Raw genomic sequence first — 18,669 nt, forward strand, 5'->3', positions numbered from 1 at the left:
TGTGCGGTGATGGACACTAGCACGTGGCTAATGGGCTGTGGTGAGGAGGCCTCTGGGCCTGGAGCAGAGAGCCAGGGGCTTTCTTTCTGTGGACCTGGACCCTCAGCGCTTGCTGCCCTCTCCCAACTCGTGTGGCCTCCCTGGGCCATCACGGGTCAGCCACATGTTGAGAGGCATAGACCAGCCGCTCCAGTCTTGAGGTCCTTGCCCTCGACAAACACGGTCTGTCTGTGGGTCATGAGCACTGCGTCAGTAAGTAGAGAGTAACGGCTCCCCAGGAGACATGGGCATGTTCTGCCGGCATGGGGCGGGGCGCTTGGAGCGGCACAAGGCAGCCAGGGGCGTCCTTCCCACCCAAGGGTCTCGTTCTACGTTCTGCTACACACGGGCTGATGTGGCTGTCCCGTAATGGGAGGGTTTCACAGCTCGGATTTACAGTAATGCTTAGCAGTTAGTCACAAAGCAAAGCAAGAGAGAGGTTTGATCTGTTGGAGAGAATAGTGCTTCAGATTGGGCCCTAGGTGCGTCACTGGGAGGACCTGTTACCAAGCATGTAACCTTGGGGAGTGGTGACAATTACAGCACCCAAATAAAGGATACAAATTGTTCTTTAAAAAGAATCATTTTTTACTGGAAGAGAGGCGGGTGATGAAGTGGAAAAGAGGCATATTCAAGCTCAGCTGCTGGGCCTGAAAATGTAATTCCTGTTAGTATTAAGAACAAAATATTGAACTCGTTTGCAAGCTTCGCCTTGGAGAAAAATTCCACAAAGGAAGTAGACCAACCATTATTTAAAGCATGGAATGTGCAAATATCCAAAGAAAACGATAGACCCTGCTGTTTTCTTACTGATGAGCTTCTTGTGAGGGAACTTCAACATGGTCAAAATGACAAAGACCCTTGAAGGTCAGCGGGGCAAGGATGGACTTTTCAGAAAGGCATGCTGATCCTTAGGACACCCGTGTGGGGAAGACCAGCCGGGATCCCCTCGCACCACACACTCCTGTTGGTGTGAAATGGATCCCAGACACGAACGTGGCAGGTACAGCGTGGGAGAAGGTCTCCATGGCCTGAGGGCATAGATTCGCTCAATAGGACAGAAACGCCACTGGCTGTAAGACTCAAGTTACACTTCACTAAAATTAAACACATTTGTTCATAAAAGAGCGTCCTCGTGAAGACTGAAAATTGCCATAGGCTGGGGAAAAAAATCAATTTTAAAATGGGCAAAAGACGTGAACAGGACGCCCCCTCCTCCTCAGAAATAGAAGAGAGCCTGCTGACCAGTCAGCACGAGAGAAGGAGCTCCGGGTCACTGCGTTAGCATCATGACATGGGGAAGGTGCACAGGAAAACAGTGGGGTGCCTCCCCGCACGCACCCGAATGGCTGAAATCCCTGTAAGTGTCACCAAGGACGTCACACGCTGCTGTGGGAACATGTAGCTCTTGGCAGTGTCTTCTATAGCTCATCACTCAGCTTCTGACCCAGCCACTTCAGTCCTAGTCTTGAGTGCACAGGTCCGCCAGCAGACGTGGGCAGGTGCGTCCAGAGCAGCTCTGATTGTAACTGCCCCAAACGGAACAGCCCAATGTCCACCCACAGGAGAACGTGTCCACGGTGGCCTCGTCAAAGAGAAGAATTCTAACAGCTGCTAGAGCAGACAGACCACCACTTCCGGGAAGAATCTTAACATTTTGTTGAGTGATAGAAGCCAGACACTAAAAAGTGCCTCCTATGTGCTCCCAGTTATAAGAAGTTCAAAAGCTGATGGATAGCAATGAGCATCAAACTGGTTACCCAACGTCAGGAAGGGGCATGGGGGAACCTGGGACGCTGGGATCTTTTGTGCACATGAAACACTCACCATGGTATGTACCTAAGATACGTGCACTTTCCTGTAGGTGGTTACACCTCGGTTAAAAAAAAATGGACACTTGGAAACAGCATCCTGCATTTGTTGGTAAAGCTTTGGATATTTTCAAACTAAAGAAAAAGAGTCAAATGTCAGTCCACTTTCTTAGCTATCCTGTGTCTTACAGAGAATCCATCCGAGCATTGCATTTAGCTGTACGTTGTGTGACATGAGAAAATGCCTCCCCCCCACCCCCGGCCACCACAAACAGTTGTTCTTCCAGCTGTGCAAGACTGGGTGGTAAATCGGGTAGTAGATTAAAACCAGCTCTTACGGGTCAGGGACCCTTGTCAAGACCGTTCTCTTGCAGGATGCTGAGAGCCTGGTGGGAGTTTTGAGATCCGGCCTAACGAGAACCCCAACACTCAGAGCTCTGCTCCCAGCTGTGTCTGACCCATGTGGCGCTGTCTCAGCAGAGGATGTGCCCTGTGGTATACATTTAACCTCACGTCCTCCTGGAACGGATGGTGGTGCAGAACTGGCAGTTCACCGTTAGACTGGGGAGAAGTGTGGAGGAGTTCCAAGCGGGACAGCGTGAACGTGACTGTTAACGGAAGCCTCCCACTCACTGGCTTTGAGAAACGTTCAGTTCACAATTGGAGCAGGTCCTTCCACTCGCTGGTTTGCTGGTGGCCGCGCAGGAAGAGACCACGTGAGTCATGTCAACTCAGCAAAATCATCGCGTTGAAAAGTCACTTGAACGGCAAATGCTGCCAAAGATGATGTTCGGGTACCACGCTGACTTTTTAAATGGCCATTTTTGATGTTCTTAACAAACTGAATTTGAAACCACGAGGAGAACCACAGTATGGTTGCCCAGCTAAAGTTAAACACGGTCCATAGGCCACCCTCTCTTCTGACAGCAGCAGCAGAGTTCAGGGGTCCCCATGACCACCCTTAGGCTCAGTAATTCCCTAGGAGGCCTCTCAGAACTATCTGCGGGCTGGTATACTCGTGGTCATGGTTTATTACAGTGAGAGGACACAGATTAAAACCAGCTGAGGAGGGAGGGCAGGGAGCAGCATCCAAGGACCGCCGCGCTCAGGGCTTCCTGCTGTGCTCCCCGTGAGGTGGCGGCGGCGGCGCTGACTTCCCTGGCAACACTATGAGAAGATGCCAGCTTGGGAAGCCTTGGTGTCTGGAGTTTTTATTGGCGCTTGGGCGTGTAGACACAGCTGCCTGCCTGCATGGCTGCCAGGTCTCCAGCCTCTCTGTGGTCAAGCTGATGCCACGTGAGCCAACACCCCTGCCCTGAGTCATATTCTAGACTCTGGGCTCTAGACCCCCATCAAAACGAAGACACCACATCAGACAGGACATTCAGGAACTGAGAGATGGCCTCCCAGGAGCCAGGGGCAAAGGTCAGGCCTTTCTTTGGCCGGGTGAAATTCTTTATGACACACCTGTCACACACCTTCTGAGGGACTAACCACCGTGCAACACCAAGGAGAATGAGGGTGGAATGAGACTGGGGGTAGCCTAACAGATGCTCTCCTATCTCAGACTTTCGATTGCTCCTGTGCAGAAGAGAAAATGAAACTCTGAATTTAAAAAACCCATTTGCTTCCAGAACCCTGTGATTAGCTAAACCCTGTGCTTGAGGTAAACCTGGATCCTGAGTAGAGAACTAATTGTTACAGCTTGGACACCAAAAAATGACTACAGTATGTTGTCGGCTTTTGGATTTGGAGTGGGAAGCCTACCTTGCTGAGCAGGGGGCTGCGCTGCTGCTGTTACTGACCCCGGTGACCGCGGTGGGAGCCAGGATGGCACCTCGATGTGGTGGCTCCAGAGAGAAGCTGTGTCTGAGCAGGGCCGCCCGCCAGCAGTTGGTGCCACTCTGAGTGTCGCTATAGATTGTTCATTTCAAGGCCACCCCCCAGTTGTGTTAAATACCACTGCAGTGTTTGATGTCACCTTTGCATTTACGTCCTCGTCCGTACACGGCTAATGTCCTGATCTGGAAGCTTTTTGCTCCCTTCACACTTGTTCAGATGCAGGGCTGCCACTCCCGTCCCTCCCCTGTGCGCCCTGAATGGCACTCCCTGGAGTTGTGCAGCCCCAGCCTCGGGGCTGCAGGGCTTTGCTGGGTCGGGGTGAGAATGCCCATCCCGCTGTGGGGCCGCAGTGGGAAACCACTCGAACAGTCTGCAGTCCTGCGCAGCTGACCATCGCTTCCCTGCCGGGGTGACCTCCACAGAAGGAAAAGCGGGCCCCGCCGGGAAGAGGATGGAGGGAGAGGCACAGGCAGACGGACAGTGGACTCGAGGCCCAGGCCACAGCCAGGGCACCCTCTCCTTGGTGCTGGAAATCTCAGGACTTCGTGGGGGAACCCTCGGGTCAGCAGCCAAAAGAGAAACCACAGTTAAGGAAGTATGTTGGGAGCAGGGATTTTCACTTTAAATCTAAACGTGCAGATAAGCTAGGCTCCGGGGTCCGGCCGGGACCTTGTTGTGGGGCTGGGTGTGCTGCCAGTTGGCATCTTTTCCCTGACCTTCAGCTGGTGGCCAAGGCACTCGGGCACTGCCCCGAATGCCCATCAGCAGGCGTGGGCTATGGGGCACATCCCGTGTACCTTTGGGGAGGCTTCAGAAATGTGCAGACAGGCTCCAGGAGACCCCATGGGCCCCTCCATGCCCCCCTGGCTGAAGTGCAGAGCTTATTAACAGCTACAGGGCAGAATTGTCGCTGCTATAAAGCCTGTGCGTTGGGCAGTGGAGGCGGGTCAGAACCAAGTTTCCTGAATTTGAAGACCATGCTAAGGTCACGGAAGAAAACATCTTTGTTTTCAGAAGATACTCACAAGTTATTCCCAGTGGCTCAGAAGGATGGTGATGTGTACAGGCCGCCCAGGCTGTCTCCCACGTCTGAGCCCCCTGGGCAGGCCCTCTGGGTCCTCTTACCCCTCCCTCTACCAGGATGCAGCAACCCTGTGAGGACTGTAGGGCTTGAGTGTCACAGGGATCCAGGTCCAACACCCACCCCCTGGCCCCAGTTTCCAGGTGTGCAGCGTAGAAGTGGAAGCCCTACATGGGATTGTGGAGACCCCCAGTGAGATGATGTGGGCCAGGCACGCAGCCAGACACCAGCGCCATGTCCCACTGTGAGTGGTGAAGGGCCCTGGCCACATGGACGGTGGCAGCTTCCTTGGGCCTGGGCCTGGTGGCCACTGCCCCAGCCCTGTCAGCACTTCCCCTCTGCCCTTGCAGGAGACCTGCACTGCCTTGATTAGAGTCAAGAAGTAGGTGGTTCTTCAGTTGAAAGGCTGTGCCTTGATTTAGAAGAAAAACTGGGACAGAGTAACAAGGCCCAGGGCACGCTGTCAGGCAGGAGCATTCTCCAGGAGAGGACCTTCAGACCAGGCCCCTGGGGAGCTGGGAGAGGGCAGAGGGCGGGCTGTTCTGGGTTCTTTTCCCTGAGGGGCAGGGAGGCCTCAGGCTTCTCCTGCTCGGCCTTTGGAAGGCGGTGCTGGTCCAAGCTCAGAATGGGCGCACCGGGAGCAGGAGGCAGCCCTCCGCCTGTGCGGCCAGGGCGAGGGTCAGCACTCTCTGCTTGGCACCCAGTCCCGAGCCTGGTGGGAGAGGCATCTAGGACGCTGTCTTGAGAAAAGTGCTGATCCCCATCGGCAGTCCCCGAGCCAGCCTGAGTGTGGGCGCAGGCTGGGCGGGTGGCCCAGTAGGGCTCAGGGCCACAGGGTGATTAGCCCGGGTGGCATTGCTGAGCCATGCTGAAGTTCTGAGCCTGCTACAGAATTTGCTGGAAGAAGCCCCACCTGCCTAGTTAGTTTGATTCTATCCCCAGGCTTCACTCCTTGCTGGTAATGGCCATGGTAGAGACAGGTCACACCAAAAACAAACATAAAAAAGAAGATGGATTCTGGTTTTACAGATCTTAAGACTAGATTTACATAAAAGCTTAAAACAGGCCAGGTACACAGACCTGGACTCCAGAAACAAGTAGCTCTGGGTGAGCAGGTCGCAGCCTGACCCTCACGCCATCTGCCAGCCTCTGCATCCCCAGTGAGGTCCCCTGACATTCTCCATGCGTTTTGGTGGTCACATGCTGCTGTGCAGAGGGAAGATAGTAAATGAACGTTTGTGAAAACAGAAGAGTACAAATGTGAGGCAGGAGATGTAAAATGGAAAAATCCAGATGATTGGGGAGAAAAAAAACAAGGAGAAGGGGAAGGGATGAATAAGGTCCAAAGTCAGGGTCAAATGAGAAATCACCAAATACAGGTAAAATTTTAAATGAGGCCCAGAGACCACCTGATACAAGAGTTGTAAGATAAATTGAGAAATGGCAAACTTCTGAGCTGAAACTGGTTAAAAATGTAAGTTAACTGAGGTTAAAAGTTAGCAGGAGGCAAAAAAAAATGAAAAAAATTTTTTAAATTTAAAGAAGTTAAACAAACAAAAAAGTTAGCAGGAGGGCAGAGAGAGGGAGTAGCTGTGCAGGCCTACAAGGAGATGTAGGGGTGGGTCTGGGGTCTGCATGGCAGCAGCGCAGACTCCTAGCCTGCCGACCCCCAGACACACGCCAGCCCCTTCCTCTGAGTGGTCCAGGGCCCCCAGCGCCATCGGCTTCCCGTGTGGTGATCCTGCAGCCCCTGCCTCTTCAGAAGGGGCTCGAGGCCTCCTCTGCCTTGAGCCACTCTGCCCTGTCAGAGCTGCCTGGGGTGACGGCAGGCAGGACTCCGGACAGGAAGCAAGCTTCCCAGGACCTCAATCACTCAGGCCTTGGGCCTCTCTGCACTCACGTGCCCAGCTCCTCCCACCTTATTGGTTGCACTCGGACTTGCTTTGCCTCATTTTCATCCTCTCCTTGATCCTGAGAAGTGTTCTTTGCAGGTCACGGTGCTCTGTTCTGTGTCGTCGTCGCCCGCAGCTAATGTCTCCAAGCATCTGCCACGGCAGAGCACAGTGCTGGTCCTCACGGCCTTGCCGTCTGCTTGGGGAAACTGTCACGCACACTTGGATTAGAGGCCACACCTGAGAGCCAGCCTGGGTTATGACCCAGTTCTGCTGCTTGCTGTGTGACCCTGGGCCTCGTGTGTCTCTTATCCAAAGCCAGGGTTTAACCTCCAAAATGAAGGTTTCAAACTTAGTGGTTTCAAATCCAGCTTACAGAGGTGGGGGTGGGGGTGACAATGGTCAGGGTTCCTTAAAATGATACTGGGTTATACTGTGGAGCTGTTAAGAAATATGAGCCCCCAGGTATATCGTTGGCTCACGTAGAACTATTAGTTCATTAGATACTTAATCAGCATCATAAGCTACGTCATAACATCCGGCCCTCAGCATGCAGACCCAAAATAAAGCTTCCCCGCCCTCCCTCTTTATTGGAAGGGTGTGCTGAGAGTCCAGCGCCAGCGGCCTGCAGACCTTTCTTGTTGGCAGGTTCCTTGGTGAATATCGTTTCCTTTCACTCATGCACGCGTCAGGATTTTTCCTGTACCACAGCCAGAAATCTGACACTGAGGTTTCTCTTTTAGGAGTGCATGCCCAGCAGGTGCGGGCTCTTAGCGAATATTTGTCTGTGGATCTGCCCCAGGTTTCTCAAGATAGGCTTGAACCTGTAAAGTAATTTTGTCCTAATACTTCTTTAAAGTGTTTCATTATTTCATTCTCAAATTTCACATATGGTGTACCTTCTGAGATTGTTTCAGATAAATGTTCTGCTGCTAAATCAGTTTTCAAAATCCTGAACAGCTTACATCCAGGACCCTTGCTGGCTCAGTTCACTGATTGAGAATCAAAAGAGAAAAATGGTCCCAGGGATAGAAGATGTCATCGGGAAATTTAGAAAGAGGGTCTAAGCTGGTCTAAGCTAGGAAGGAGAATGGGGCTGAGGGACAGGAAGGGAGGCAAATAGGATGTATCTTGAGTACGATGTTCAGTTGATTGCTTTTGCCTGCCTGAGGCCATTTGAGCTTGAGGGAATAATGCTGTGATGCACTTGCAATGTCTGCCCTGGTCAGAGGATGAAGAATGGAAGGTACCAGGCAGTATGTTATCATCTCAATACAGACTTTCTCTCTGTTCTTTTTACAATTCATACCAGGAGTCAGCAGCTTTGATTAAATCTGAAAATCTGCAAAAATGCAGATATGACCTACTACTTTTATGTGTTTAGTCTGTGAATTAAGAATGGTTTTTTTTAAGTGAATTTCAGAGAATCACAAGAAGAATATTTCATGATATCAAGTCATAGAAAAGTCAAATTTCATTTTTCATAAATTAGGTTTTACCGGAACACAGCCCAACTCCATGTTTACGTACATATGTACCTATTATCTGTGGCTGCTTTGCTGCAACAGCAGAGTTGGGTAGTTGTGAGAGGTGGCATAACCTGCAAAGCCTAAGATGTTTACACTGGCTGTTCACAGAAAGGGTTTGCTGACCCTTGGCTTAGCATATGGGGAAGGATAGGGGAGACCCTGACGTAGCCTAGGGGAGTCCTGCCTGCCACCAATTTCTGTGTCTGGGCCAGCTGTCATAACCTCTCTGGTTTCTCCATCTGTTTGAATAGAATGCCGATAGATGGTCTCTTCTGACTCTGTTTCTCCTTTGCATGTTGTAATTTTGTTTATAGGACACATGGAAGGGACATGTGAAATTTGGTCTTTTTGGCTCTATGTGTTAGGAGCCCAGTTCTGAGCCCCTCAGACAGAATAGGGATTCTATCAGCTTGGAGGCCATGGAGGAGTTAGTGAAGACCAGCTTTCAGGACCCAGAGCCATCTGCCACCTCTCTTCTTCCCGTATGGCTCCCACGGGTCTGGGCACCGTCCTCAAGGCCTCACACCCCAAGAGGAAATTGACCTGTGCTTCCCCAGATCCTGGTAGAAAGGCCCAGGGAAGAGCTCTGATTCGCTAGCTTGTGTCCCAGGGCTTTGCCTGGGCCAGCCATTGAGACCAGATGGCTGAGGAGCTGTGCTTGGTCTTGCCTGAGTCTTGAGGGAGAGGTTGGGACTTGATGGTGGGCAGCCCCACCAGAACCCTGAGTTGGCGTTGAGGAGGGTGCATATCCATAAGGAGGCAGATGCCATCTGGGTAAGTTAAATAAGGATCCACCAGGGCTCTTTGGGCTCCACAGACTAGGGCTTGTAAAACTAGACGAGGCCTTCCCCACCATGTGGTTAGACTTGTTGCCACAAACTTGCTTCAGTAAGTTACCACTGGGCCAGATGTGGAAGGAATTGGGGGTGCCAGACAAGGCCTTAGTCACTCGGAGGCCTCCGATTTCTCATGTCTCATGCTGGTGGGGACAGGGCAGTGAATGAGATAAAAGAACATCCCTGCTGTGGGAGCTGACGTCTAGAGGCAGGAGAAGAACGTTACCATTATTCTCATTGTCACACGTATCGGCCTCCATTGCGAGTGTGACAGCCCAGACTGGGGGCATGAGGGCCCTCTGGGCACTTCCTTCCCTCGTGTTTAAATTGGGGTCACAGGGCCGATCCTCACAGCCTCAGGATTCTCCCAGGCTCCTTCACTCTTGTCCCCACCACTGCCAGGTGGCCAGACACGGGGCAGGAGTTCCAGACAATCTGCCTGCAGAAACTTCTTCAGAGCAAGTCTCACAAGATAGGAGGCTGCCATGGGCACACTCTGGGCAGTGGGGTTCCTGGTGCTTGCCACCAGAGTCCTTTCTGGAACAGGGTGGTATATAAATGACCATGCGGATGAGGGGTGATGAGGCATCCTTGCTCAGAGACATCCTTGGTGAGACCTGAGTTTGAACCCTGCTCTGTGGCCCTGAGACTTTCATCCTGAGCCCTTTATTCATTTAAAATGTTTCTTCAGCCCCTACGTGTACCTGGCTTTGTTCCTGGTGCAAAAGATGGAGCAAGTAAGACCGATGAGGTCTCTGCCCTCGTGACTTGTGTTCTGGCTGGTGAAGACAGACGAGATACGGTGGGGAGAATGGTAGCTGCTGTGGACAAAAACTCACCAGTGTGCCTCGTGCCTAATAACATGTAAAGGTTAAAATAGCAAAGCTTCTAGAAGGACGTACAATACCTGTGGCCTCAGGGTAGGCAAAGATTTCTTTAACAGGACAGGAGAAACAGCAAGTATAAAAGGAAATACTGATGAGCCAGACTTTGATCCAAACTAAGATCCAGTCACCAAAAGACACCGTCAAGGGAGAAAGGACATGCCGTGGACTGGAGAAGGTGTTTGTGGTAAACATGTCTGACAAAGGTCTCCCCGGTGAACCGGTACTGCCTGGGAGAGGTCATGAGAGGACCAGTTCGCCTGTGAAAAGGTGTCCAGCTTCCCTGCTGCTCATCAAGAAAAAGTGAATTAAGAACCAAAGGAGATGCTGGTCCCTACCCAGGTTGTAGGATGGCTCATTTGCTGCCAGAGAAGTGACCATGGGCTCAGTGACTACCAGAGCTGATCACCCTGCCAGGGGATCAGGCACCCCACCCCCAGTACCTTCCTAAGAGATTTGAGCCCAGTGCTTGGACAAGAGTGTCCACAGCCGCTTCCCTGTAACATTGCAGACTGGACACATCCTGGGTGCTTGTCAACAGCAGGTGGACAAGGGGACCACTACGTGTGCCCACAACAGGGCCTCAGGCAGTCTTGAATCACATGAGCTGCTGCCACGCCATGCGTCTCAGGGAGACCAGGCCTAATGCTCTCCCTGTGAGGTCCCAGAACCTCAAGTTCAAGAAGAAGCCAACCTTAGCCAAGTGCTGGAGGTCAGGAGGCTCACAGGAGCCCACTGAAGATTCTTGCCTTTGTGGCTCGTCTCAGTCATCTTTTTTATTGTGCAGTATCAGGGAGGTGACATTTACGCAGAGATGAGGGCGGGAGCTGGGGTTCTTTTGGGGAGCAGCCACTTTGATGATTCTGAGGTGACCCTGAGGAGAGGGGTGCTGACGTCAGAGGTCAGGGACAGGCCATCCTGGAGGGCCAGGCAGCCCTCAGAAGCTCTTGGGCTCCATTCCAGCGGGGCGGGAGCTGTGGTGGGTCCATCTCTGACACAATCGGGGGACTGGTGATCAAGCCTGGAAGGCTCTCAGCCCAAGCCGGCCACACCAGCCCCTGGTGTGTGGGGGCCTCTCCAGGGACCTTCTAAGGATTAAAAATGGTATCTCAGCACTTTTGCAACCTAAATCTTATGGTAGGGGCTTTCCAAGAGGTCTTCACTATCAAAAGCCCCGTGTGGTTCTCACACTCTGTCCCTCCCTCATGTACCGCTGGTCCCCGGCCATCTGCATTCTTAGGAGGTCATGCCAGAGAAGGGTCTTCAGGCATCCTCAGGGGCACCATTCTTCTGGAGGTTGATGAGGGGGTCATACTACAGAACTTCCCTCTGTATCGTGGCCCTAGCATCCTGCTTCCCGAGCTCCCTGCAGGGCCCTGTGCAACCAAGATCCGACCACCTGTGTGGATGCCACCGGGGGCCTGAGGCCCAATGAGTCTGGACCTGGCACTGTGCACAGCACCCCCTCCACGCCTGTTAGTGGGCTGCAGGATGAATTTCGTAGGTCACAGCTGGCATTTCTCAGAAGTGAAACAGGAAATACCAGAGCCCACTGCGCTCAGTGAGGGAGACTGCTGCCCCAGGCTCTTCTGTTACTTCACGCTCGCAGGCACGTGGTCTTGGTCGGGGTGGGAAACACACTGACTGCTGTGCATTGTGACCGGAAGTGTAGGATGACGCTGTCAGGAGGAGATAGGAGGACTCTCGGCTTAGATGGTCACGAGGGGGAGCAGGGCCTGTTCGGGTTGAGGAGTCGGGGGGTGTGGGTCTGGGCTCTGCTGAGTTAGGACCAGAGTAGCCCAGAGCAAGGTGGGTCGACTTCCTTCCTGTCTGCTTATCCAAAGTAGAGCCAGCAACGTGTTTTCGTTAACCTGTTCTCATTTTCAGAGTTCATGTAAGCAAATTCCAGTTGTCTGTGGCCAAACCACTCACCTATTCATGTGGGAAAGGAAGCCGGTGCCTCTGGGGATGATGGCCTGGGGCTAGCCTGGCTCCCGGATCTTGACCAGCTGACCCCACATGAGGCAGGATGTGGCCGTCTGAAAGGAGAGGGGGCCATGTCCTGGCTGAATGCAGGCATCTCCACTTCACACTGAGGAGGAGGGAGCTGGGCGGGCTGAGCTCCATATCTGTTTCCTAACACAGTTGGAATAACAAGAGTTGGGTGAGAATGTGTGTGTCAGGCATCTGGCCCAGAGCAAAGACCAAACAATGGCGGTTGTCTGAGGCTGGTGAGGTGCGAGGACCAGATTCCAGCCCCTGCGTCTCATAAGGCCCCCATGTCGGGGAGGAGGGCTGGGGGCCTCACTGATGCATGGACATCCTGATGGCAACAGCCTCGGAAAGGCAGTCCTGGCAGAGCTTAGTGCTGTTGTGACATGAGGGGCACCTCAGTGACAAACGCCAAAAAGCAGTCTTGTTGTCACTGTTGTCTCATAGAGCAGTAAACACAAATGAGGACAAGATGCACTCAGGACGTCAGGCAAGTGGCGTGGGCAGTGGGAAGGTGAGGGCGGGCTGCCCTGCTCTCTGAGAATTGTCTCAAAAGACCAGGCACTAAGCAGTGCTGATGGGGAGTGCTGCCAGGAGCCAACGGCGCTCAGCCCACCAGCAGCATCGGGAGCCAGTCCACCCTCTCCTAGAAGTGACTTTGAGGAGCCCAGGCAACAGGGCAGATGTTTTGGCAGCAGGACCTGGATGAAACCACAGCCAGAGTATGTGGTGCTTGGGTGTGGAGAGGGGACCCACAGAGCAAGGATCGTGACTAGGTCCCCAGCTCTCTGGACCACCGTCTGGGCCTCTGTCTCTCGACACAATCCTGGTTCTCAAGGCTGACAGAGCAGAAGGAAACAGGGTTGATATCCTTTAGTTCTTGAAGAACCCGCTCGCCCCCTCCTCGTCAGGCCCCGGGACGTTGTCACTGCAGAGCTCCCAGCCCTGGCACAGCCAGGCCCAGGGGTGGCACGTCTCCTCTGCTCGCTTGTGAGAAACAAGCACCTTCTCAGTGGAGAGGACTAGAAAAGAGCTTTTTGTCTTCTGTTAGCATCTTGCCAGGGGGCATAAGTTCAGTGCTTTTAAGTGCTGCCTACAAAAGGCACAGGACATGCTTGGAAACCCGATCTCTCAAGATGCTGGCGCTTAATGCTCCCACCCCGAGCCAGCTGATTCTTGTGTGTAAGTACTTAGGACTGTCCCTCTTTCGAGTGCTGAGCAGGCTTCTGCACGTGGCACATGAGGTTTCCTCCAGGGCAGAGTGGGCCAGGAGAGTTGGTTGAGTTCAGAGCCTCATTTCAAATGCATTGTAGGTGTCTCTGTACGTGGCTGCCCCTCAGGAATGTTCCAGAACTCACAAGAGAGCACAGACATGTACAGGAAGTAACTCCTGAGTCGGCTTTGAATTTGTCACCCTCTGTCCTCTGGCGATGAAGTGGGGGGGCCCGGTGGGGCGGGGGTCCCCAGCAGGCGGGCCTGTGAGTGATGCCGCCATGTCTCTCCTTACAGTAGCAGTGGACGTCAGCTCAGCGAGGTGTTCATCCAGTTGCCCTCCCGCAAGGAGCTGCCCGAGTACTATGAGCTCATCCGCAAGCCCGTGGACTTCAAGAAGATCAAGGTAACCCCACGTCAAGTGGGAGGCGGGGTTTCTCTCTGCAGGGCTGTGCCACATTGGCATTTGACAGGTTTGCGACCAGGGGCCCAGTCACTGCCCTTTGGGGTTCCTTGTGGTCTCAAGGGTCCCAGATGTGCCAGTAGGTGGCCCCATTGCCCATAGCTCAGCCTTGTGCGGCTCTGTTCGGTGGGCCTGGGCCTCCGAGTCTGCACAGAGCCTGAGGATTTGGCTGAGATCTCGTTAAGCAGAGGGGCTCTGCCAGCACTGGGGTCTCTGGGCACGAGGGGGCCCCGAGGTAAGGCTGTTTCTCCCGCGGCCCACAGGAGCGTATCCGCAACCACAAGTACCGCAGCCTCAACGACCTGGAGAAGGACGTCATGCTGCTATGCCAGAACGCGCAGACCTTCAACCTGGAGGGCTCCCTGGTGAGCCGCACCCCGGGGCCGGACCGTGTGCCCCTCGCCCCCTGTGGAATTTCCAGTTTAAAGACAAATTCCCCACAGCTTGGTCTGTTTCACTCATTACAAAAGCAGTATGTGCTCATTGCTGAAAAAATGGCCAGAAAGAAGCAAAACATGAAAGAGACTCAGTCCTGTCCATTGGGATGGCCCTGGGAGCAGTCTGTGTAGATCTCAGAATTTATTTGGAATTCACTAGGGGACTCTTGGAAGGAGCCCTGTGCTATTTCCTGTCCCATGATGACGTTCACGCACACACACAGAGCCTCAGCCTAGCAGAATTTGCCTGAGTGTTGGGACGGGTGCCTCCTGGAGAAGAAATTATACAATCATAGATTTGGGGAAAATGCTGGCTTCAGTGAGGGACGTGAGTCTCCACCGTAGCTGTAGGAGCCTTTCACAGTGGATGCTCCTGTGACTTCAGAGGAAGGGAGGAACCTGTGGCTTTTTCTGGGCCAACACGCCTGACCTTTGTCCAGGACCACTTCCTAGCTCAGTGCGCCCTGGGACACTGGCTGAGAAGGGATTGTGGAGCTGTCTCTCTGCCAGGGCCGGCTGGGTTGGGTGGGCAGGCAGCCCCCCATCAGATGCCCCAACCTGAGCCCTGCGTGTCTCCCCCCAGATCTACGAAGACTCCATTGTCCTGCAGTCAGTCTTCACCAGTGTGCGGCAGAAAATCGAGAAGGAGGACGACAGTGAGGGCGAGGAGAGTGAGGAGGAGGAGGAGGGCGAGGAGGAAGGCTCCGAGTCTGAGTGTGAGTCCCAGGCTGGGCGGGGTGGTTGGAGCTATAGCCAGTCGGCTCGAGCAGGTCACGCCCATCTGTCCACAGCCGTCACTGCTCCCAGTGCCCTGTCTCCGAGGCCCCGCGGTGTGAGCTCATATCTTCTTTCCTTCTGGTCCCCACCCCAGCGCGCTCAGTCAAAGTGAAGATCAAGCTCGGCCGGAAGGAGAAGGCCCAGGATCGACTGAAGGGGGGCCGGCGGCGGCCGAGCCGAGGGTCCAGGGCCAAGCCAGTGGTGAGCGACGACGACAGTGAGGAGGAGCAGGAAGAGGTAAAGCCCCCCAAGCCCTGGGCCCTGCGCCACGGCCCCAGGAGGCTAGATGCTCCCACACCCGCATCCACAGATGCGGCAGCTGGGGCTCAGCACCATGTGGTGTGCGATTCTAGCCTGAGTCCCTGTGACCCTAGAACCACTGCTCTTAGAGCTGATGGGCATGGGTTCGGACAGGGCATCCCACCTCATTCCCGCTGCTGCAGCCTGCAGGGCTGCCGTGCTGAGCCCGACAGGGCCAGGTCTTGATCTAGGATGGAGACAGGAGGCACTGAATTGGAGGTGCCACCAGACCGTCCCCTGTCGCCTTGGCACAGGGCCCTCCACAGCCGAGGCTGTCCCGGTGTCCACCGCATGTGCACCCGCAGGCCTCTGCTGCTGGCTGTGGTCTGGCCTGGGTAGGAGGATTTCCAAACAATGGTAGTGGGTTTTAAAAAACAAGGGAAAAACAAAAGTCCCGTAATCCACAGTCATAAAAATGATGTGGAGCAGACACTGTGAACAGGGCTGTGAGTGGTCATCCCCAACCCTGGCACAGGCTGCAGTCCCTGCACCCCAGGGAGAAGCCACAGGAGCTTCAGGCCTGCAGTGGATGGTTTGCAGGCGTCAGGCAGGAGCAGACCCGTTTACTGGGTTTCAATAAGCTTTGCCCTCTGGCTCCGGCCAGGACACCTGGCCCTTCCCTGCCGTGGCACCTGGGCAGTACATTGACTTCTGAGCCTGTTTCCACTTCTACAAAGGAGGGCAGGGGTCACCCGGGGCCCGGCTCCCACCATTGGCAAGCACCATTTCGTTGTTGCTGTTTTTCTCATTCAGCTACTTGTAATAGCAAACCAGGTGCCTCAAAGTCAGTCTGACTGTAGACGTACAGGGCCTTACGGGAACAGTGATGATGTTTTGAACATGCGGGGTGGCCCTTGTACCTTGAGAGGAGGGTCTGGGCTGTAAAGCTCCCCAGCTGCCCGGTCTGGATCCAGCAGTGTGTTCTGTGGCCCTGGCCAAGCTGTGTGAAGTGTTTCTGCAGAGGAGGGAAGATCTCCTGTGGTCAGGAAGAACCAAGGTGGTTTTGAAGCCACAGAGCCAGGCAGACAGCAGTGGGTCAGCACAAGGAGGGCCCAGCAAGCCTCCCAGATCCCGAGGAGGAGTCAGTGTGGGCGTAGGTCCTCAGAGAAAAGAGACATTGAGGTGTGGCCGGGTCAGCAGGGGCAGAGGGCAAAGGCCAGTCCGCCTCCAGGCTCACGGAGCCAGTACCGCGCGCTCACCCGGGGAAAGTGGTTCCACTGCATGCATTGGTGGTTTAGTGCATTTAAAGGTGAGGTTGGCCCCAGTCAGGGTGCTCTCACAGGCAGGGCTGACTCACACTGTCTCCTCCTGTCCCCCTTCCAGGACCGCTCAGGAAGTGGAAGCGAGGAAGACTGAGTCCCGACATTCCAGAGTCTCGACCCCGAGCCCCTGGTTCCAGAGCCGAGACGGTGTAGCCCTTAGCAGGGACGGGTAGCAACAGATGTAGTTTCAGACTTGGGGTAAAAGTGTATAAATGAAATCTTCCATATTTATACAGCATAGAAGATGTAGGACTGTTTGTGTCTGGCCCTGTCCTGGTGTCAGTAGCGTTTGTGACAGCATTAACTTTAAAACGAGAAAAAAAAAAACTATGAATTGGGGAACACGTGACACCTTCTCTTCTTTTCCTTCCCTGGCAGTACTGTTTCGGCCGCAGTTTGGAATCACTGTAGTTTAAGTTGTGGATGCATGTGTGTAGCCGTCCACTCCTCGTACTGTATTTTATTGGACAGGTCAGACTCGCCAGGGCCCAGGGTTCGCAGGCCCAGCGAGGATATGTCAATGTCACTGGATGTCGAACAGTAATAAATTAAACAAACAACGAAAGTCTCGCCTTCTGGTGGACTTATTCCCGGCTCCTGGTGTGAATGCCCACTGCGGGCCCATGTGGGGCCTTGCCATTCCTGGGGCCTTGTCCTCCCATCACCAGATCCCAGGGCACCCATTTCACAGTGGGGGGACACTGAGGCCCGGGAAAAGGAAGACACCTTTCCTGGGCCTCACGTCAGCCTGGCTCTCTCTGGCTCTCTCACCACTGCTGTTCTCCATCGTTCATTCAGGCCGGCCCCATCATGCAGGGAGGAAACAGCTCAGTCCCTTCCCTGCTTGCAGCCAAAGTGGGGTCGGGGAGACAGTCACATAAACAGGCAGGTGCCACATAGCAGTCAGAGCCATGACACAGGAGCCCAGGGCCTTGTGGGAGCCCAAGTGATCAGGGAGAACTTCCAAGTCCAGAACTTACTTTGGGTTCTGTTCTGTAGTTTTTGTCTCTTCATTAAAACCTTGTATTTGTGAGTCATTGTCATCATATTTGCCTGTAATTCTTCAAACATGGTTCCCTTTAGTTCTTTGAACATATTCCTAATGCTGCTTTGAAGTCCGACATCTGGACCCCCACAGAGAAGCTTTCTATTGACTGCTTTTTTGTTCAGGGTGGACCACACTTTCCTGTTTCTTTGCATGTCTTACAGTTTTTTTTAAATGGACATTTTTTTCTTTGGAGTAGAAGACATAAATATTGTCACTAGAATACATTTTTCTTTTTATTGTATTATTTCTATTATAAAAGTAATTGAGAGAGTGACAGAAATCAAGGGAAACTTAGGAAAAATTTGAAGACGCAGGAATGTGCCTCTGGTTGGCTCTTCCGCTGCCATTGCTTGGCATATTTGCGGGTTCTTTGCGGTTTAGGGTTTTGTTTTTGTTTTACAGTAGGAACTTGTTGTTTATTTTATATATAGTAGTTAGTACCTGCAAATCCTGAACTCCCAACAAAAATGAACATTTTAAATAATAGATTTTTAGCAACTCTGAATCCCGTTTACCCCTAGCACAGGGAGCTGTCGTGGTGGTGGTCTTGTTGTGTTTGTTTTACTAATTGCTGAACTCACTCTGTAGGGTCTGTCTCCCCCACGATGCTGCTAGCTGTGGATAGCTCTGCTCAGTTTTTGAAAGTTGGTTTTTAATTCTTTGTTTTTAAGCTGGCTCCCCCGGGGTCAGCCTCGCTTTGAGGTCAGCCGGGGAGGCCTCAGAGGTTGTGCTCAAAACACCTGAGTCAGTGAGGTCCTGTGCCAGCAGCCCAGGCTCAGGCAGTTTGCAAGCCAAACCTGGCCTTGCTCCCTGCCCATCCTGCCTGCGTTTTCTCAGCCCATGCCCACAGCCTTCTGCTGAGCAGGTTACTGGGATTTGTGGGTTGATTGGGCTCCCTCCAGCTCTTGTGCAGCCTGGTGCACGCATGCAGCTCTCCAGACCCTCAGGACACGTGGGGCCGACTGTTTCGTTCTCCAGTCCTCCGAGGGATTGCTGACTCGTTTACCAGTCTGTTGCAACCAGGATCTTTTCTGGGGGGTGGGGGAAGGGTGGGGGCAGGGTTGGAAGGAGGTGATTGCAACAAGGTAATCTTAACCTCAGCTAGTCAGGAGACTTTGGCCTTCCCCATTCATTCCACCCTGAGATCCCTACTGTTGCCAGTTTGCCCAGTGGCCAGAGGTACCACTCAGCTCCAGGTCAAATCATCCCCCTCCAGCAGTGATTCCATGGCTTGGCCTGGCCAAAAGGAGCTGGGAGAACAAAA

At 53.4% G+C, this 18,669-nt stretch overlaps 1 protein-coding gene across 12 annotated transcripts in view; it reads left to right on the plus strand.

The window, feature by feature from the left end:
- The window catches only part of SMARCA4 (SWI/SNF related BAF chromatin remodeling complex subunit ATPase 4), an 80,659-nt gene extending 63,737 nt beyond the window's left edge, over positions 1-16,922 (plus strand). For 9 of the 12 annotated variants that reach the window (XM_072947732.1, XM_072947722.1, XM_072947720.1 and 6 more), the window contains 5 exons: positions 13,416-13,524; positions 13,845-13,946; positions 14,602-14,734; positions 14,890-15,032; positions 16,419-16,922. In XM_072947732.1, the coding sequence (XP_072803833.1) occupies positions 13,416-13,524; positions 13,845-13,946; positions 14,602-14,734; positions 14,890-15,032; positions 16,419-16,451 (520 nt within the window). In that variant the 3' untranslated portion in view covers positions 16,452-16,922. The remainder of the gene's footprint in view (positions 1-13,415; positions 13,525-13,844; positions 13,947-14,601; positions 14,735-14,889; positions 15,033-16,418) is intronic. The other 3 variants (XM_072947721.1, XM_072947728.1, XM_072947731.1) reach the window with 1 other exon arrangement.
- Positions 16,923-18,669: the final 1,747 nt, after the last annotated feature.

Source organism: Vicugna pacos, chromosome 22 (genome assembly GCF_048564905.1).
Source record: "Vicugna pacos chromosome 22, VicPac4, whole genome shotgun sequence".
Taxonomy (NCBI): Eukaryota; Metazoa; Chordata; class Mammalia; order Artiodactyla; family Camelidae; genus Vicugna; species Vicugna pacos.